Source organism: Telmatherina bonti, assembly GCF_933228915.1.
Source record: "Telmatherina bonti genome assembly, chromosome: 1".
In the NCBI taxonomy this organism is placed as follows: Eukaryota; Metazoa; Chordata; class Actinopteri; order Atheriniformes; family Telmatherinidae; genus Telmatherina; species Telmatherina bonti.
Window position 1 is genome coordinate 6,621,344 of NC_136619.1, and position 22,355 is coordinate 6,643,698.

The 22,355-nt window shown below is 41.7% G+C and overlaps 1 protein-coding gene across 1 annotated transcript in view; it reads left to right on the forward strand.

Moving 5' to 3' along the window:
* Positions 1-22,355, forward strand: part of dpy19l3 (dpy-19 like C-mannosyltransferase 3) — a gene marked incomplete at its 3' end in the record, with an annotated part of 87,386 nt that overhangs the window by 23,824 nt on the left and 41,207 nt on the right. The window contains exons 5-11 of the mRNA XM_079243394.1: positions 5,028-5,149; positions 5,513-5,658; positions 7,814-7,937; positions 8,163-8,297; positions 8,969-9,100; positions 21,702-21,803; positions 22,009-22,082. Of these exons, the coding sequence (XP_079099520.1) occupies positions 5,028-5,149; positions 5,513-5,658; positions 7,814-7,937; positions 8,163-8,297; positions 8,969-9,100; positions 21,702-21,803; positions 22,009-22,082 (835 nt within the window). The remainder of the gene's footprint in view (positions 1-5,027; positions 5,150-5,512; positions 5,659-7,813; positions 7,938-8,162; positions 8,298-8,968; positions 9,101-21,701; positions 21,804-22,008; positions 22,083-22,355) is intronic.

Here is a 22,355-nt window from a genome sequence, read left to right on the forward strand (position 1 = left end):
CATCTACACACACACACACCTACAGACCCACACATCTACACACAGACACACCTACAGACCCACACATACATCTATACACATACAGACCCATTCTAACAGATACAGGACCAAAAATTTAGTCCACCTCCAAAACCCTACATCCCACTCACTCCCCTGCCCACCACAAAACACCCCTTCCCATTCTACCTACCCTAGAACAAACCACCACAACTCCCCACTTCTCTTACTTAAGTCCTACCGCCTTCCTAATCATAACCCTTCACCCCCCTATACACCTACATACACATGCACCCCCCCCAAGCCTCCCTACACACAGACCACTACCTCCCCATACACATGCACATTGACACTCCTCCGTATACACACCCCTATCTCCCATGCATTTCCCCATACACAAGCCCTTACCCCAGGCCCCTCTGCCGGGCACCAGGCATGGACCTGTCCCCACTGCAGCGGCAAGTCCAGGCGTGTCCTTTTGATTGACAGGTACCTGATCATCCACTTCAAGTAAGAAGAACGTAGTACAACGTACGTACAGTTTTTAGCCGGTTAAGAACATGACTTAGCTTTAGCACACTAACCTCCGTTAGCTGGTTAGCTCCTGTTATCTCCAGGTTAGCTCGGTTAGCTCTTAGCTACAGAAAGCTTGGAGTTCGCTCATGTCAATCATCCACCATGACGCTCACAGCCCCCTCTCAGCTCCACCTCTTTGCCCATGTATGTATTTTACGGGCGAGACGACACGCATGACCCTGCCAAGATGGCGATCGTATGAACCTCCAGCTGAGCTTCAGTTCAACTCTTCAGAAACCTACAGGTGACGTCATGGCGGCTCCGCCCATCTTTTATATATAGTATATGTACAAAACCTAAATATCACAATTAAAAAAAAGCTGCTAATGGAAACATCTACTTAAAAAAAAAACCTCTCAAATCACCAAAAGGTTTTTCTGCTCATGATGCGTTTTTACAGACGTGTCCATATAGAAGTGTACTGCAAAAACAGAAACACTGTTTTCATATTTACACGTCATCAGCTATGATGTCATGTGATGTAGAGGATCACATGACCAGTTCATTTTAAGTAAAGAAGGCGCTGTGTGTGTGTGAGGAAACAAAAATCCTGCCATCCTTGTGAAAAATTGTGAGGAATTAGAAAGGGATATGAAGGTGGCAAATCTATTGCAGTGAGTTAAAATCCCTGAAACAGCGCTACCTGGATGCCTGGCAACATGGCGTAGGCCGCAACTCTGAAATCTCATCTCACGCACAAGATTTCATTGGAACTACGGCTTATGTGCAACACAACACTCCTGTGTTTTGCCGTTGTTTTTGGTCAAAATCTTTAAAAAAATTGTTTTTTTTTTGTGAGAAACTGTAATAGAAACGCACCTACTCATGAACAGAATTACATATTTACTAGGGATGGGAAAATTGAATTGGGATTTATTTTGATTCAAAGCTTTTTCAAATAAATAAAAATAATCCATTATAAATTTTTTTGTCATTTTTATTGTTTTTATTGATCTTTTTACTTGTCTTCTTGGGCATTGTAGCAGCAGAATGATGGTTAAGCTACTGTGTTGTTTCTGTGTTGTAATTGTAATCAAGAAAAATGACGAGTAAAAAAAAGTTTTGTACATTTTTTTTTTTTTGTTTTTAATCTACAAAAATCAGCAATATCGAAGAATTGGGAGAATCGCAATTTAAATCGAATTGGCACCCAAAAAAATCGGAATCAAATTGAATCAGGACAAAAACATATTGTCACATCCCTAATTTTTACGCCATGATTTTAGCTGTCTGTCATTGGCTTTGGATTCAATGACACAATTCCTTCTGATGATGATCATATTATCATGTCGATAAAACAAATGTTAAAAATCCAGATGCACATTTCATATTTTGCCAGATGGTTCTTAATCTCTCTTCACTCCTCTCTGTGTTGCTTTTTCACCTGCTTTGCAGTAAAAACAGCTTTTGCAGAGCTCCAGCATCCCACAGATCGCAACAGCAAGTCTGTCATTCATTTGTAAATAAATCCACTAATTTTCCCTCCCTGTGGCGTCAGAATCGCCTCCGCGATGCCGTCCTGCTCACTATTTAGTGAATGTTTAAAAGTAGCAAAGATTTGGAGAAACAGGAATCATTTAAAATTGTGACGTGAAATGTTTTATCCACAGAAAGTCAGTTTGCTTGTGATTGAAGACTTTTTGAGCGGCAGAAGTTAAATTACCGAGGATGAAAAATGCATCGGGGCTTCTGCATCTTAACTGCTCGGCCTCATAAAAGTACATTTAATGATCAAAGCCAAGTTACAGCAGAGTTATAACACAATAAAGTAGCAGTTTGACCTTTTTCCTTGTCAAACTTTAATACCAGAATTAACACGCTGACTTTTGCCAGACGTGTGAAGTATTCTGGCATTGTTTAATTTCTCTGGCTAAAAATTACATGTATTTATAGACGTGTATCTTTTACAGGATCCTGGTAAAAAGAGTTAGAGGGGTTCACGTGGTCTTCCACAGACAACTTGAACTCCGAATAACTTCGGTAATTGACTGGAGACAGCAGGTGGTTTCCAGTCTGCAGTCTCTAATGATAGATACACTGGATTTTTTCATCATTATTATGTTAGGTTCCCTGTTGGAAACTGGTCTAATTTTTAACTCTGGCAGATAATAAATGTGCTGTTTGTCTTATCAGTGGAGGAACTGGCTGACCTCCCTTACTTTCTCCCTCTCCGTTCACCCCGTGTTCCTGTCAGCGTGGACTGGGGAGTAATAAAGGAAAGGATGGAAAAATGAAGTGTCTGAAAGGAATGGAATAAATGACAAAATAAAAAAGACTGATAGGGGAGAGAAAAAAGTGAGGTGGGAGAGAGATTGGAGGAAGCTATCACTGGTGGAAAATAAAGAGAAGGAGAGACGAGAGTGGGTAGAATTCAGATGATCCGTAAAGGGAAGATAAAATATCGTGCTGCTTTAAAGACATTTATTTATTTTTACATTATTTTAGCATGCTCAATCAGATTTAAAATAATTGTGTTTTTTTAATTCATTATTTATTTTTATCTTTTTTTTTTTTTTTTGCATAAATTTGATACAATCAGCTTTAAGGATTTATTTACTGGATTTTCATATGTAAATGATCTATTTTAATACTAGATTTTCTTTTTTGATTTTTAAATTTTTTTTCTCGCCTTTTTTGTTTTACTTTAAAAATGGAAATAAATCTGTTCCACCAGATTTTGAATTTTATAAACCTTTGAATTTCAAGCACCAACATTTTATGCAGCGAATGAACATGTCTGAAGTCAGTCAGATGACAAGTTCTATTGCTGGAGTGTTTGGAGACAGTATATCCTGGAAAAGACAATAATATCATGGGTTTTGTTGTATAATGTAGATGTGGAGGTCAGCTAAAACTCTGGCACACTGTAGCAGGGCAAGGTGTAGCATTCCCAAGCTAGCATGCAGAGAAAATCCATTTTAAAATGAAGGTTATAAATCTGTGTTTTACTTTGTCATAAAAAAGACACATCACGGGGATTGCATTAACTACAATATTTATTTTCGATCATTAAATATAATTTGTAAATGTAATTACTGGTATGTTTACCATCTTGTTTGTATTGCCAGTGTAAAGCTATGATTAATTTTGTCTGCGCTACTTCCAAAAGTAAAAAAAACGTCCAAGTCAGGTGACTAAGGCTGCAACAGTCGACAACGTCAATTCTTAGATTCATAGAAATTCATCATAGAAATTCATCATAGAACAGGTGAAATGTGTCGTCTGCCGCACAGAGTTGGCGTACCACGGCAGCACGACAGTCATGGAATCATGGTTTCCAGCATTCCTGATAGCAAAGTTAGCGTTAGCAAGTAGCGATGTGCTGTTGTTACCTCTGCCAAAGAGCTTATGTTTTTACCGCTGTTTTTCTGTTTGTGTTCAAGATAACTCAAAAAGTTATGGATATATTTTCATGAAATTTTCAGGAGTTGTTGGAAATGTGAAAAGGAAGAAGGGATTTAATTTTGGTCTTGGTTTTATCAAGAATATCAAATTTAAGCTGTTAAGCTTAAATTTGATATTCAACTGGTTCAGGAGTGGCTTTTAACTTACCAAAGGACATCATGTCGTGACTGACTGAGAATCAGGGGGACATTCACATGATGCAGATGAAGAGGGTGGGGTAAAACATACTGGAGCCTGTAAAAAGACCTGCATCAACTGGAAGCACAGATGGTGGGCAAGACAGAAATAATCGGGACTAATCGACTAATTGAAAAAATTATTTACAGATTAGTCGACTATTAAAATAATCGTTAGTTGCAGCCCTAGTTACAGGACTCATCATCTACTCTTCACCTACCAGTTATGTTATGCCTATAAAAAGAGCTGCGTCAACTAGAAGCACAGGTGGTGGACGTGGCAGAAATAATCGTGACTAATCAAAAAAATGATTTAATTTATTAATTATTTGAAACTATTTTAAATTATTTTGAATTATTTTGTCGACTATTAACATAATCGTTAGTTGCAGCCCTACTGGCTTGTAAGCTTGGCTATAAAGTGTCAGCGTCAGGACGGTGTGTGGTGCAAAAACAGCTCCAGAAATGTGCATAATGAATGTCGGCGTGTCATCTCCAGTCAGAAACAGAGATTTTAAGGTCAGAAAGTTTCACAGTTCTACTTTAAGGCTTATACGGAAGAAGTTTCACGAGCCCCCCCCCCTCACAAGTTGTTTAGAAATAACAACTTGCAAGCATGCATGACCGTGTTCAGTTTGTAGAAGTAAAAGCTGTTTGAGGGTTTGCTCAAAGTTGAGACTTTAGTTGTACTTTTGACAAGAGAAGGATGAGAACAAGCTGCGATGTTTGCAGCTGGACGCACCATGAGCCGTAAATGAGCCCTGACGAGATGGAAACACTTTTAGCTGTCACACAGCCGGAGATGATTATTAGATCAGAAATACCAGTGAAAGAATAACTGTGTTATTAAAGAGTGTGTTTGTGTGTTCGTAGGCCTGTCAGAGTTGATCCACGACAACTTGACAGAATCCAAGAGGACCATCAATCTGCTGCAGCGGATGAACATCTACCAAGAGGTTTTTCTCAGCGTTCTCTACAGATCGTTGCCCGTTCAGGTAACACAACTCTCACATTCCTGCATCCACAGACCAGTTCTCCTCATGGCAGCCAGTGAACCTTGCTGGTCTCGGCTCGCGCTAAGCGTGAGACAAGCGGCCAGTGCTTGATGTGCTGTGGCATTTCGTATTATTTGGTCCTACTGGGCGAAAAGGTTTCTGTATCGACTTAACCGAGCACCGTTTATTAAGCTTGGTCTGGTTTGTCGCTATCAGACGAGAGTGACGGGGAGTTAAATATCAGTCTAAACTTTAAAAATGCCACCGTGCTCCCCGGTGTCCGACTCAGCTGCTGTCATGTCAACAATGACTGTTTATTCACAGCTCCTAATGAGTGTGTGTGTGTGTGTGTGTTTGTTCCAGTCCTATCTGGAGCCAGTGTATTTCTACATTTACACGGTGTTCTCGCTTCAAGCGGTGTACGTGATCGCTCTGTACCTCACGGCGTGGCTCCTGTCCGGGTCCTGGCTCGCCGGCACGCTCACTGGAGTCTGGTACATTCTCAACAGGTGAGAGACGGCCGTGTTATTATTCCTTCATGTTTGGACAAGGATGGATAATGTTCCCACTGATGAGGAGGTGCCTTTACCCGGGTTCATTTGGAGTCCTAATTGAATCATTGTGATCGCTGCATGTTTTCATCGTGTTGAGTTCATTGTGTTGAACCACACATGTAGTCTGTGTGGAACCTGTTGAACGTGAAATGTTCAACAGGTTCAACTTCTGCTGTGAAGTTGGCTTTTTTAACACAGAAGTTTATGGGGATTGAACCCCCCCCCCCCCCCCCTAGTGGATGAGGAGGGAACTGCAGCTATTGACACTTGAACACACCTGATCCAAATCAACAGCTCATTAACAGGCAGGTGTGGAAGATGACAACAGGTTGCTGGAGAACCTTTTCATTTGAATCAAGTGTGTTGTATCAGGGAAACACTAAAACCTGCTAGACGGTAGCTCTCGAGGACTGGAGTTGGAGACCCCTGGTTTGTTTAGTTTAGTTTAGCTTGTTTAGGATCCCCATTCTTCCTGGGGTCTGGCACAGTTATAACATCAAAAATCAAAACTTGTAAAAGTTACACAGCACATCAGCACTTCTGTTCAATCACGGAATACAAACTATTTACGTTCTTAAAATCCATCTATTTACATCCATTTTTACATACTAAAATGCATGCATGTCATATTATATCCAGTACTTTAACAAGATTACATCGTATTCTATCATATAAACAGTTTACCGTAAATACACACCCTATTCATGCACAAAATATGCTTACTCATAATTGAAATCAACCTATATATGTGTTTATCTATAATACAAATCTTCTAGTACACCTCTATCCACATTATCGATTAGTTTACTCCATTACACGTACATTTGTATTATACTTTTATCATCAAACCCTAATCATTATGATTTACATAGATACCTGTACTTTTGACAAATAGTCTTTTAATAATATTTTTAAGTTTTTTTAGATTTGTGACATCAGTTTGAAACGACATGGTTTCCAACATCTGTTTAAAACACTGATTTCAAAATTTTCGCCTGTAACAAACAAAAAAAACTCAACAAAATGAATAAAAAAGTAGTTAAAATGTAAAGACGATGCAGAAAAAACCTGTTAGAGGAATAAACAAACAAGGAAAATAAAAGCAGATTAGTTTCAGGGTTGTTGCTTTGTTTTGATGCTGCTGGAACATCTTCCTCCCCCACATGGACCCCCACATCACATGTTTAGCATCTTGTCAGGCTGAATTTTTTATTTTTTTAAATTTTTTTTTATTTTCATTTTTTTTTCATTTCAAATCGGCTTTGAAAAACTGAGCTTTAAATTTTTTTATTGCTCTGGATGCCAGCGTTCAGGCAGCGTGGTTTTCCTCCAGGTCTGTCAGCCTGCAGGGAATGAACGGGTCCGGATTTTATTGGATCAATGTTCTATTAACATTTAAATCACATGTTTATGGTCCGTTCATCCAGCGGGCTCAGACCTCTGTGAACTCTGTAATGAATTAATTCTGCTGAAAGGCTCAGGTGAGGAGATTACTTCACAGCAAGCAGACGGGTGTTGTGCCATTTTGAAAATGTGTTTTAATGGCTCATGTGGGGAACGGTTCTCTAACCTCCCCCCATACCCCCCCGGAACAAATTCCCAGTTGTTTCGTCCCACTCGACATTGAATTAAAGTAGAAAACAAATTATATCAGGAATAATGGAATCGTCTCCCCATGAAAGCTGCGACTTTTTCATCATTTGTGTTTGTTGGATTTCAGTGAGACTTTTTCCTTCAGTTTTTTTTTTTTTTTCCGTAGAAATCAAATGGAGTTAGGCAGAAATCTGATGTACAATCATTTAGCTTTAAATGGTTCTTTTTATTCCACTGCACGTCTGAAAGACAAATCACCACCTGAATGTAACGAAGCAAACAGGTAAACTGGTCATCCCACCAGATGATGATGTTTCAGCTGCAACTGAAGCTGTGAGCAGCCAGACAACCTGTAAGAAGACACTTCCTGCAGACGTGGACAGAAGATGCTGAAACTACGAACTGGGTCAAGAACTGTCCAAGTCATTATTAAAAGGAGGACGGTGGTCTTCGAACGGCTCAGCAGCATCTGCTCCTCCTTCAGTGAGTTAATAGTTCATTCGCTTCCTGCTTCCAGGGTCGATACCACTCGTGTCGAGTTCACCATCTCCCTCCGAGAGAACTGGTCTCTGCCCTTCTTTGCACTTCAGGTCACTGCTATCACATGTTACCTCAGGCCTCAGCTCACCGCTCTGCAGCAGGTACAACACACACACACACACACACACACACACTTTCAGAAGCTATTGACCATCCTCCCCTCAGAGGCTGATGCTGATTGAAGCTCCCGGCCGATTCTCTCAGTAATCCAGCTTCTTTTAAAGAACTAAGAGCACAGATAAAATGAGGCTGCGGTGTCTGTTATTAGTGTCCAATTCAGGTGTCTGACCCCTGTGTGTGTGTGTGTGTGTGTGTTTTCTCTACAGAAGGTGATGGTGTGGTTGATGTATGTGACGACGCTCTGCTTCTGTCTGACGTGGCAGTTCAACCAGTTCATTCTGCTCGTTCAGGCTCTCATCATTTACACCCTGGACTGCGTCGACCTCTTAACACCCACACAGGTGTGTTTTTATTCCCGCTCCAGAGTGGACAGACCCCCCCGCCCCCTCCAGCTACGTCTGGTCTTCTCAGAGTTTCCTCTTCATTTCCTTCATTTCCCCCCCACTGTTAAAGAAAAAACCCATTTATCACTCTGTAAGAAATTAAGGCTGTAAGTCATTTGAAATGATGAGTTAAGTCACGATGAGTTGCAGTTTTTTTTGTGGTTGTAAAAGTATCATACCAGGATATTTATCATGTTTTAATGAGCCGTTTTGTACCTGCAGGAATTAAATAAGACATTTCACCTGCTTTATTTTCCCACCTGAGGTTGAATGAAGGTATAAATATAGATAAAGTTTAAATGAAAAAAAAAGTACTGACAGTGAGTCATAATTTATGTGAAGTCTCTCATCATATTTTAACCCTTTAATATTCACACTAAGATGGATCTCTATCATATTTTCATTTATAGGTATAAAAGATATAAATAAATGTCCTCAACAAAAAGTTGTGATGTCAGAGATGCTTTTATTATGACTAAAAACGGTGATGATGATGATGATAAATAAACAAACATGAGTAATAAATGAGTGTATTCATGGTAGAAATTAGTGGCGTCTGTCTTAAAATGCAGACAGCCTGATAAATGAGATATGTAAATGATCCTAAACTACTGTGTGTGTTTGTTTAGGTTACAACTCTGTACCTTGTCCAAGTGAGCGGCCTGCTGTCAGTCTGGTTTCTCCAGTTCTGTAATTCCATGATACTGGGATCACTGGTTCTGAGCTTCATCGTGTCTGCGCTCTTCGTCAGGCATTGCCAGGTAGGGGATTTTAATGAGTCTGATTCCTGCTAAATGCTCTTGATAAAAGGTGTTGATGTTTGAGGTGTTGATATTTGCTGTGTAGCAGTCACTGACTTGGCCTTATCTGATCATTTTTGGATTCCATTTGATTGATGATTCAGACAAATCGTCCAAACAACTGGCTTTTTGCTCAGGAAGAGGTACATTAATGCAAAAACATGTGCGAGTTCATCAAGGCCATAGCTCTGTTGCCACCGACGACAGACAGTTGATGGACTTCTGCATCCTTTTAATGTGGACCAATGAAAAGCATAAAAAATCCAGAGATGAAAGATCAAAAGTATCTTTAGCAAACAGAAGACACCTTGGCGAAATTCCAGTATGGTCACAAACATAAAACCAAAATGCATGAAACTGAACGCTAGTGGAGGAAAACAGAACTTCATATCCATTATGAGCTGTACAAACAAAGCCTGCAAATTTATAACAATGAGCTGTGCAGGGTAAGAGAGCGGTATCTATCTCACATGATTCACAAGAATGTCAACAATCCCTATATCTGTTTGCTATGATAGAAAAACTTACAAATCCTCCTGAGCTCCTTTCCAAATGCAGTGACTTAGATAACTTTTTAAGCAGGGGAAAAAAATTGACAAAATATTGATGCCAAACAGTCAAACAAGAAACAGCTCACTGGTATCAAGTATTTTCCCAAGTCTCAAAAGATTGATGCTATTAAGCCACTACAAAAGCTACAGACCTGTCTCTAACCAGCTACAGACCTGTTTCTAACCAGCTACAGACCTTTCTCTTACCAGTTACAGACCTTTCTCTAACCAGCTACAGACATGTCTCTAACCAGTTACAGATATTTTTCTAACAAGCTACAGACCTTTCTCTAACCAGCTACAGACCTTTGTCTAACCAGCTACAGACCTGTTTCTAACCAGCTACAGACCTGTCTCTAACCAGCTACAGACCTGTTTCTAACCAGCTACAGACCTTTCTCTAACCAGCTACAGACCTTTCTCTAACCAGCTACAAACCTTTGTCTAACCAGTTACAGACCTTTGTCTAACCCCCCCACAGACCTTTGTCTAACCAGCTACAGACCTTTCTCTAACCAGCTACAAACCTTTGTCTAACCAGCTACAGACCTGTTTCTAACCAGCTACAGACCTGTTTCTAACCAGTTACAGACCTTTGTCTAACCAGCTACAGATCTGTCTCTAACCAGCTACAGACCTGTTTCTAACCAGTTACAGACCTTTGTCTAACCAGCTACAGATCTGTCTCTAACCAGCTACAGACCTGTTTCTAACCAGTTACAGACCTTTCTCTAACCAGCTACAGACCTGTTTCTAACCAGCTACAGACCTGTTTCTAACCAGCTACAGACCTTTGTCTAACCAGCTACAGACATGTCTCTAACCAGCTACAGACCTTTCTCTAACCAGCTACAGACCTGTTTCTAACCAGCTACAGACCTGTTTCTAACCAGCTACAGACCTTTCTCTAACCAGCTACAGACCTGTCTCTAACCAGCTACAGACCTGTCTCTAACCAGCTACAGACCTGTTTCTAACCAGCTACAGACCTTTGTCTAACCAGCTACAGACATGTCTCTAACCAGCTACAGACCTGTCTCTAACCAGCTACAGACCTGTTTCTAACCAGTTACAGACCTTTGTCTAACCAGCTACAGACCTGTTTCTAACCAGCTACAGACCTGTCTCTAACCAGCTACAGACCTGTTTCTAACCAGCTACAGACCTGTTTCTAACCAGCTACAGACCTTTGTCTAACCAGTTACAGACCTGTTTCTAACCAGCTACAGACATGTCTCTAACCAGCTACAGACCTTTCTCTAACCAGCTACAGACATGTCTCTAACCAGCTACAGACCTTTCTCTAACCAGCTACAGACCTGTTTCTAACCAGCTACAGACCTTTTTCTAACCAGCTACAGACCTTTGTCTAACCAGTTACAGACCTTTGTCTAACCAGCTACAGACCTTTCTCTAACCAGCTACAGACCTGTCTCTAACCAGCTACAGACCTGTCTCTAACCAGCTACAGACCTGTTTCTAACCAGCTACAGACCTTTTTCTAACCAGCTACAGACCTTTGTCTAACCAGTTACAGACCTTCTTCTAACCAGCTGCAGACCTTTCTCTAACCAGCTACAGACCTGTTTCTAACCAGCTACAGACCTGTCTCTAACCAGCTACAGACCTTTTTCTAACCAGCTACAGACCTTTGTCTAACCAGCTACAGACCTTTCTCTAACCAGCTACAGACCTGTTTCTAACCAGCTACAGACCTTTGTCTAACCAGCTACAGACCTTTGTCTAACCCGCTACAGACCTGTCTCTAACCAGCTACAGACCTGTCTCTAACCAGCTACAGACCTGTTTCTAACCAGCTACAGACCTTTTTCTAACCAGCTACAGACCTGTCTCTAACCAGCTACAGACCTTTGTCTAACCAGCTACAGATCCGTCTCTAACCAGCTACAGACCTTTTTCTAACCAGCTACAGACCTGTTTCTAACCAGTTACAGACCTTTGTCTAACCAGCTACAGACCTGTCTCTAACCAGCTACAGACCTTTCTCTAACCAGCTACAGACCCGTCTCTAACCAGCTACAGACCTTTGTCTAACCAGTTACAGACCTTTGTCTAACCAGCTACAGACCTGTCTCTAACCAGCTACAGACCTGTTTCTAAGCAGCTACAGACCTGTCTCTAACCAGCTACAGACCTGTTTCTAACCAGCTACAGACCTTTGTCTAACCAGCTACAGACCTTTCTCTAACCAGTTACAGACCTTTGTCTAACCAGCTACAGACCTGTCTCTAACCAGCTACAGACCTTTGTCTAACCAGTTACAGACCTTTGTCTAACCAGCTACAGACCTTTCTCTAACCAGCTACAGACCTTTCTCTAACCAGCTACAGACCCGTCTCTAACCAGCTACAGACCTGTTTCTAACCAGCTACAGACCTTTGTCTAACCAGTTACAGACCTTTGTCTAACCAGCTACAGACATGTCTCTAACCAGCTACAGACCTTTCTCTAACCAGCTACAGACCTTTGTCTAACCAGCTACAGACCTGTTTCTAACCAGCTACAGACCTTTCTCTAACCAGCTACAGACCTTTGTCTAACCAGCTACAGACATGTTTCTAACCAGCTACAGACCTTTCTCTAACCAGCTACAGACCTGTCTCTAACCAGCTACAGACCTTTGTCTAACCAGCTACAGACCTTTGTCTAACCAGCTACAGACCTGTCCCTAACCAGCTACAGACCTGTTTCTAACCAGCTACAGACCTGTTTCTAACCAGCTACAGACCTTTCTCTAACCAGCTACAGACCTGTTTCTAACCAGCTACAGACCTGTCTCTAACCAGCTACAGACCTGTCTCTAACCAGCTACAGACCTGTTTCTAACCAGCTACAGACCTTTTTCTAACCAGCTACAGACCTGTCTCTAACCAGCTACAGACCTTTGTCTAACCAGCTACAGATCCGTCTCTAACCAGCTACAGACCTTTTTCTAACCAGCTACAGACCTGTTTCTAACCAGTTACAGACCTTTGTCTAACCAGCTACAGACCTGTCTCTAACCAGCTACAGACCTTTCTCTAACCAGCTACAGACCCGTCTCTAACCAGCTACAGACCTTTGTCTAACCAGTTACAGACCTTTGTCTAACCAGCTACAGACCTGTCTCTAACCAGCTACAGACCTGTTTCTAAGCAGCTACAGACCTGTCTCTAACCAGCTACAGACCTTTGTCTAACCAGCTACAGACCTTTCTCTAACCAGTTACAGACCTTTGTCTAACCAGCTACAGACCTGTCTCTAACCAGCTACAGACCTATTTCTAACCAGCTACAGACCTGTTTCTAACCAGTTACAGACCTTTGTCTAACCAGCTACAGACCTGTCTCTAACCAGCTACAGACCTGTTTCTAACCAGCTACAGACCTTTGTCTAACCAGTTACAGACCTTTGTCTAACCAGCTACAGACCTTTCTCTAACCAGCTACAGACCTTTCTCTAACCAGCTACAGACCTTTGTCTAACCAGCTACAGACCCGTCTCTAACCAGCTACAGACCTTTGTCTAACCAGTTACAGACCTTTGTCTAACCAGCTACAGACCTGTCTCTAACCAGCTACAGACCTGTTTCTAAGCAGCTACAGACCTGTCTCTAACCAGCTACAGACCTGTTTCTAACCAGCTACAGACCTTTGTCTAACCAGCTACAGACCTTTCTCTAACCAGTTACAGACCTTTGTCTAACCAGCTACAGACCTGTCTCTAACCAGCTACAGACCTGTTTCTAACCAGCTACAGACCTGTTTCTAACCAGTTACAGACCTTTGTCTAACCAGCTACAGACCTGTCTCTAACCAGCTACAGACCTGTTTCTAACCAGCTACAGACCTTTGTCTAACCAGTTACAGACCTTCTTCTAACCACCTACAGACCCGTCTCTAACCAGCTACAGACCTGTTTCTAACCAGCTACAGACCTTTGTCTAACCAGTTACAGACCTTTGTCTAACCAGCTACAGACATGTCTCTAACCAGCTACAGACCTTTCTCTAACCAGCTACAGACCTTTGTCTAACCAGCTACAGACCTGTTTCTAACCAGCTACAGACCTTTGTCTAACCAGCTACAGACCTTTGTCTAACCAGCTACAGACCTGTTTCTAACCAGCTACAGACCTGTTTCTAACCAGCTACAGACCTTTCTCTAACCAGCTACAGACCTGTTTCTAACCAGCTACAGACCTGTCTCTAACCAGCTACAGACCTGTCTCTAACCAGCTACAGACCTATTTCTAACCAGCTACAGACCTTTTTCTAACCAGCTACAGACCTGTCTCTAACCAGCTACAGACCTTTGTCTAACCAGCTACAGATCCGTCTCTAACCAGCTACAGACCTTTTTCTAACCAGCTACAGACCTGTTTCTAACCAGTTACAGACCTTTGTCTAACCAGCTACAGACCTGTCTCTAACCAGCTACAGACCTTTCTCTAACCAGCTACAGACCCGTCTCTAACCAGCTACAGACCTTTGTCTAACCAGTTACAGACCTTTGTCTAACCAGCTACAGACCTGTCTCTAACCAGCTACAGACCTGTTTCTAAGCAGCTACAGACCTGTCTCTAACCAGCTACAGACCTTTGTCTAACCAGCTACAGACCTTTCTCTAACCAGTTACAGACCTTTGTCTAACCAGCTACAGACCTGTCTCTAACCAGCTACAGACCTGTTTCTAACCAGCTACAGACCTGTTTCTAACCAGTTACAGACCTTTGTCTAACCAGCTACAGACCTGTCTCTAACCAGCTACAGACCTGTTTCTAACCAGCTACAGACCTTTGTCTAACCAGTTACAGACCTTTGTCTAACCAGCTACAGACCTTTCTCTAACCAGCTACAGACCTTTCTCTAACCAGCTACAGACCTTTGTCTAACCCCCCACAGACCCGTCTCTAACCAGCTACAGACCTTTGTCTAACCAGCTACAGACCTTTCTCTAACCAGCTACAGACCTTTCTCTAACCAGCTACAGACCTTTGTCTAACCAGCTACAGACCCGTCTCTAACCAGCTACAGACCTGTTTCTAACCAGCTACAGACCTTTGTCTAACCAGCTACAGACATGTCTCTAACCAGCTACAGACCTTTCTCTAACCAGCTACAGACCTTTGTCTAACCAGTTACAGACCTTTGTCTAACCAGCTACAGACCTTTTTCTAACCAGCTACAGACCTTTGTCTAACCAGCTACAGACCTGTTTCTAACCAGCTACAGACCTTTCTCTAACCAGCTACAGACCTGTCTCTAACCAGCTACAGACCTTTGTCTAACCAGCTACAGACCTTTGTCTAACCAGCTACAGACCTGTCTCTAACCAGCTACAGACCTGTTTCTAACCAGCTACAGACCTGTTTCTAACCAGCTACAGACCTTTGTCTAACCAGCTACAGACCTTTCTTTAACCAGCTACAGACCTGTTTCTAACCAGCTACAGACCTTTGTCTAACTAGCTACAGACCTGTCTCTAAGCAGCTACAGACCTTTGTCTAACTAGCTACAGACCTTTGTCTAACCAGCTACAGACCTTTGTCTAACCAGCTACAGACCTTTCTCTAACCAGCTACAGACCTTTGTCTCACCAGCTACAGACCTTTCTTTAACCAGCTACAGACCTGTTTCTAACCAGCTACAGACCTTTGTCTAACTAGCTACAGACCTTTGTCTAACCAGCTACAGACATGTTTCTAACCAGCTACAGACCTTTCTCTAACCAGCTACAGACCTGTCTCTAACCAGCTACAGACCTTTGTCTAACCAGCTACAGACCTTTGTCTAACCAGCTACAGACCTGTCTCTAACCAGCTACAGACCTGTTTCTAACCAGCTACAGACTTGTTTCTAACCAGCTACAGACCTTTGTCTAACCAGCTACAGACCTTTGTCTAACTAGCTACAGACCTGTCTCTAACCAGCTACAGACCTTTGTCTAACCAGCTACAGACCTTTGTCTAACCAGCTACAGACCTGTTTCTAACCAGCTACAGACCTTTCTTTAACCAGCTACAGACCTGTTTCTAACCAGCTACAGACCTTTGTCTAACTAGCTACAGACCTGTCTCTAAGCAGCTACAGACCTTTGTCTAACCAGCTACAGACCTGTTTCTAACCAGCTACAGACCTTTGTCTAACCAGCTACAGACCTTTCTCTAACCAGCTACAGACCTTTGTCTAACCAGCTACAGACCTGTTTCTAACCAGCTACAGACCTTTCTCTAACCAGCTACAGACCTGTCTCTAACCAGCTACAGACCTTTGTCTAACCAGCTACAGACCTTTGTCTAACCAGCTACAGACCTGTCTCTAACCAGCTACAGACCTGTTTCTAACCAGCTACAGACTTGTTTCTAACCAGCTACAGACCTTTGTCTAACCAGCTACAGACCTTTGTCTAACTAGCTACAGACCTGTCTCTAACCAGCTACAGACCTTTGTCTAACCAGCTACAGACCTTTGTCTAACCAGCTACAGACCTTTGTCTAACCCGCTACAGACCTGTTTCTAACCAGCTACAGACCTGTTTCTAACCAGCTACAGACCTTTCTTTAACCAGCTACAGACCTGTTTCTAACCAGCTACAGACCTTTGTCTAACTAGCTACAGACCTGTCTCTAAGCAGCTACAGACCTTTGTCTAACCAGCTACAGACCTGTTTCTAACCAGCTACAGACCTTTGTCTAACCAGCTACAGACCTTTCTCTAACCAGCTACAGACCTTTGTCTAACCAGCTACAGACCTGTTTCTAACCAGCTACAGACCTGTTTCTAACCAGCTACAGACCTTTCTCTAACCAGCTACAGACCTTTGTCTAACCAGCTACAGACCTGTTTCTAACCAGCTACAGACCTGTTTCTAACCAGCTACAGACCTTTGTCTAACCAGCTACAGACCTGTTTCTAACCAGCTCCAGACCAGTCTGGAGACCCAACCAGAGACTAGATTAAACACTGAGAAGCAGCATTTAGTTGTTATGCTGCAAACAAGTGGAACAGCCTGTTTTACTCAACAGTAGCTGGAAGAAGGAAGCATGTTCCAGGAAAAGGCCCATTTAAAGTTTTCTGACAAGTCCAAAACACTTTTACATTTTAAAAACGGTTTTATATTTCATAGAAACATTCACATTTAAGGGAACAAATTTAAAAAATATTAAACTCTATTACACTCAAAACATTAAACATGAGTAAGTCGCTGTTGGCGGTGGCCAGATGTTGGCTGCTGTATTATTAACACAACAGCAGGTTTTTACTCTGATCATTTGTATCACTTAATGACATGACAGCATGTTTCTGGCTTCAGATAGACTTGTAATTAGGCCTGGGAAACAGTTGATTGTGTAATTAAAATTATTTCCAATAATTGTGTGTGATCGTCTGCAGACCCCTGAATACGAGCGGCTGGATGAAACTGACACAGATGTTAAATGTTCACGTTGTTTGCTGCCACCTGTTTGGTAGAATACTGCTGATGTGCACGGTTTCTCTTCAGAAGACATGAATACAAAAATATTTTTCAATTATTTCTAGACATATTCTGGAAACAACTTCATTAAGAGTTTGTACGCTTGTTGTTGGCTGTTGTCAGAAACGACTACATCGTGTGTCTCAATCAAGCGGCAACCTCCAGTGGTTAAAAGTGAAACACATGCATAAGTGCATAAAACTGCAGTTCCCCCTTCATCCAGTAGGGGCTCCAAAACAGAGCAAATCCCCATAGACTCCTATGTTAAAAATACCAATTTCATAGCAGAAATAAACATGTTTACAGTCTGGAACAAAAATCCATTTTAGGTATAACAGGTCAGGTTTACCTTTATGACAACTGTGGGGGGAGTAAATTTTTTCTAACTCCCCCATTTAAAAGTAATTTAATCTCAAAATTCAGCATATTTATGGGCGTGTCCTTTTGATTGACAGGTACCCGATCTCCCGCTTCAAGTAAGAAGAACGTAGAACAACCCCGGTTTTTAGCCGGTTAAGAACATGACTTAACTTTAGCACGCTAACCTCCGTTAGCTGGTTCGCTCCTGTTATCTCCAGGTTAGCTCGGTTAGCTCTTAGCTACAGGCAGCTCGGAGCTCGCTCGATGTCAATCATCCATCATGACGCCACAGCTCCCCTCTCAGCTCCACCTCTTTGCCCATATTTGTATTTTGTGGGCGAGACGCATGCCTCTGCCAAGATGGCGATGGTAGGAACCGCCCACCGAGCTTCAATTCAGCTCTTCAGTGATGTCACGGAGGCTCTGCCCATCTTTTACATACAGTCTATGGTCACAGTAAGTGACAGTTTTCACATGACAGGGATGGGAATGCCTCGCTTTAGCTGCACAAGCTGATCACAAAGTTCCTGAAATTAAGTGTAATTCTCATGTATCAAGCTGTGAGGGAAGTAATGAAGCGCTGCTGTTTCCACAGTCTGGTCTCACATCTTTACTTTGTCCAGGATCAGAAGCTTCAGCTAAAAAATCTCCCAAAAAGCCCCTGAGATGTGTGTGTGTGAGACGATGGAGTGCGTATTATCCATGTCAGGGTATCCACAGGAGCGAGACGGTGATGACTAATTACTGAGCAGACTGATTAGAGTTTAGTAGGTGCCGCTGTGTGAGGTTAAAGCAGGCTGTGGTGCAGAATCAACATGACATGTTTGCTATAGGCAGAGAACATTTCTGCAGCACTTTTCATACATTGAAATAAACAAGTGCTTTACGTAGACAATAAAAGCAATAAACATCCTTTCCCAACCATATCCCTCCAGACCACAAATCCAAAACACACACACACACCAGTTCAACAAATGATGACTTAGGGACATCAAAACAGTGGAATGTAAACAATGTGGAAAAAACATGGATTTAAATATGATTAATCATAATGTAATAAAATAAATTATGTAAAAATCTAACAAAATGAGTTAAAGTCAAGTAGAATTAATTTAAGATGCTAGAAAATGGAAATAGGAAAGTGGAGCAGAAGACACTAGTTAGATACCAGAACTACTGCAAAAGGTATAAATGTGTGAGATGAGTAATTAATAAATAAATTAGAGAAATTTGCTCACAAATCATGAAACCGTATTTAGCAAGAAACAAGTGAAGAACTAAATGTAAGTAAAATACTTATGAATACTAATAAAAAATTTTAAATACTAATAAAACATTCAGTGATAAGTTTTACTGAAAAGGTCATCCTTAGTTTCCACTCACCTCTCCCAGCTGCCCTCATCTAATCCAAACCCGTTTCTTCTACCAGGGGGTAACGCCTTCATGGTGGTATATGTACCCTCAGGCTCATGTACTCCCTGGTTTATGTACCCCTGGTTCATGTACTGCTGCAGGGGGGAACTTGAAACTCTCTCCAGAAGTTACGTGAGTAAGCAGAGGGACATTTGTTCTATATTTTCAGCCTTTCTGACTTACAATGAGGGACTTCAGTTTGCATTATGAGTTGAGTTCATTCAGCTACTCAGAAATAATGCACATATGTGGAAATGCACATTATGTGAAATAACTTGTATGTTTGTAAAAATGACCCGAATCATAAAAGTTGATATTTCCCTTCAACTCAGCTGGAATGAAATGTTTGCTGGTTTTATAGATCCATTGATCTGGAGGCTGGAAGGAATAGTAAATACTGGATGTCAAACCGATAAAATATGTACAGAGCTGGAAAAGTGCAGATCAATAAAATATATCATAGAAATGTGATGTGTATAAGAAAATATATTTAAATTCATAAAATGTATTTAAGGACAATTAAATTGCTTAAATAAGCTTGAAGTATAAATACAAAATATTTAAAATTTCATAAAACTGTAAAATTGTGTCATTTTATATTTTATGATTTACGTAAATAATACATATAATTCACAATTCACCTACATATCATAAATATATAATTTAAAAAGAATAAAAACTAAAATATGTAAAGAATGTCATTGATTATAGAAAGAGCTCGGCTTGTCCAGCAGTTTACAGAGAAGAGGTGGAGGTTGTTGAGTCTTACCTGGAAACCGTGTTTGACCCATAGACTGTATATAAAGAGATGGAAGGAGCCTGCGTGACGTCACCTGTAGGTTTCTAAAGAGCTGAATTGAAGCTCGGTGGGCGGTTCCTACCATCGCCATCTTGGCAAGGGTATGCATATCGTTTAGCCTGGAAAATATAAATATGGGCAAAGAGGTGGAGCTGAGAGGGTGGCTGTAAGCATCATGGTGGATGATTGACATCTAGCGAACTCCGAGCTGCCTGTAGCTAAGAGCTAACCGAGCTAACCCGGAAATAACAGGAGCTAACCAGCTAATGGAGCTAAAGCTAAGTCACGTTGTCAACCGGCTAAAAACCGCGGTTGTTCTATGTTCTTACTTGAAGCGGGAGATCGGGTACCTGTCATACAAAAGGACACGCCCCTAATATGCTGAATTTTGAGATTAAATTACTCTTAGATGGGCGAATTAGGAAAAATGACTCCCCCACAGTTGTCATGAAGTAAACCTGACCTATTAAACCTAGAATGTATTTTTGAATCAGGCTTTTTAACATACAAGTCTATAGGGAGGGGCTGCACGGTGGAATAGTGGTTAGCACTGTGGCCTCACAGCAAAAAGGTCGCTGGTTCAATCCTTGGCTGGGCGAGGTTTGGTCAGTGGCCTTTCTGTGTGGAGTTTGCATGTTCTCCCCGTGAATGTGTGGGTTCTCTCCAGGTACTCCGGCTTCCTCCCACCGTCCAGAAACATGCATGTTAGGGTAAGTGATTACTCTAAATTGCCTGTTGAGTGTGAGCGTGAGTGGTTGTGTGGCCCTGCGATGGACTGGTGATCTGTCCAGGGTGTACCTATTGTACTCTGCCTTTCGCCCAAAGGCAGCTGTGATAGGCTCCAGCTTCCCCGCAACCCTGAATTGGATTAAGCGGTTTAGAAAATGAATGAATGAATTTGCTCTGTTTAGCAGAGAAGGAAGGAACTGCAGTTTTATTCACTTCACCATAGGCTTTACTTTTAACCACCGGAGGTTGCCCCTTGGTTTGACTGGATCATTTCACAGAAGTTCCTGTTAGAAAGAGCAACAGAGGATCCACCTGATTCCGGTCAAATTTTCTCAGATGATTTTGTATTAATTGAGTCTTTTAACATTTTCTGTCATCTGTTGGTTTTGGAGGTGTTCTGTTAGAGACAAAAATAGTTTAAACATTGTTCACTGCTGACAGAGTTCAGATCAATATATAGAAAACCGTTAATTAAGAAAGCCATATCCATGATAAACCTGGTCCAGGACTGGTCCTGGACTAGCCCATCTTCTGACTAAGGAGTTTCAGCTTGTGCCCTCTGGAAAGCCCCACATCAGAAAACCAACCAATACTCCAACTCCTTCATCCCTTCTGCAATCAGACTATTGAAATCTTCTAATTTTATGTAAACATTTTTTATAATTGAGATTTTAAGCTGCTGGTCTGTAGGCCATACTTTGACTTGTATGTAAATGTGTAAACAAGGGTAAAAATAGTCAAAACTTAATTTGTCTTTTTACAGAAATTTCAGGTTCATATTATTTTCTAAAAGAATAGGTCATTTAGTGTAAACATCTTGATAATAAACTTTTTTTTTTTTTAATATTTATTGGTTATTATGCTGTTATTTTTACAGGTCTGACCCACTGGGGACCAGCTCAGGGGCATGTGGCCCTTCAGCTAAAGTGTAAATGAGCACCCCTGGCTTGGGGGTATCTGGCAGAGAAATTTTCGAACAAAGTTATGGAGAAAAATATTCATCATCTAAATTTAAATGCATCATTTATGTTTTATCTATTATGATGAAAAAAGGTTGAGAACGACTGATGCAAGTTAAAAACTGACGTTTAATGAGAGTTTTATGTAACATCACGGCAGCATTTTGGTGATTTTTAGGGATTATTGGGGTAAATATGAACAAGTCGGTCTGTTTTTTGTTTGTCTGTTTGACAAAGTAAAGCGATGTTTCCTGATGTTGTGCTGTTCTCGTGTAGTCTGGTCTGAAGACGGGAAGCCTGCTGGTTCGTCTGGGAAAACTTCTCCTCCACAGCTGTTCGGTTCTCCTCCTAACCTTCATCATCAACTACCTGGCCAAGGTGCTCCTCTTCCTCTGATCTGCTTCCATTCTTTCTTCTGATTCTTCTTATTTCCATCTTTGATATCCTGCTGTTCCTCCCCGCCACCTCCTGCTGCTCCTCATGATGCATCCTCGCTGTAAAACACCAGCTTGCTTTATTTACACGTTTCTACATCTGGATCTGATCCTGACGCCTGACAATGTCACCTTGTGTGTGTTTGCAGAAAGCACTTCAGCTCAGATCGGATGAACACATCTTTAAATTCATCAAGTCGAAGTTTGCCTTGGGACCGACGAGGTATGAACACACAAACACACACAGGGACGTAAAAATTCACAAGAACTTGTGACACCTGTCTCGTCAAACCAGGTTTGATGCACATGAACTGGTCTGCGGTGCACACGTGGAAAACTCTTAGCTCAGCCAGAGCAACTGCATTATTCACCCGGCACCTGCAGTGTTAGTGTGTATGAATAATAGATTGTGGGGTACCGCCTCCAGACCTCCCATCGATCAGTGTGTGTTTGTGTGTTGAACAACTCAGCCACAGGATAGCTGCTGCGGGATGGC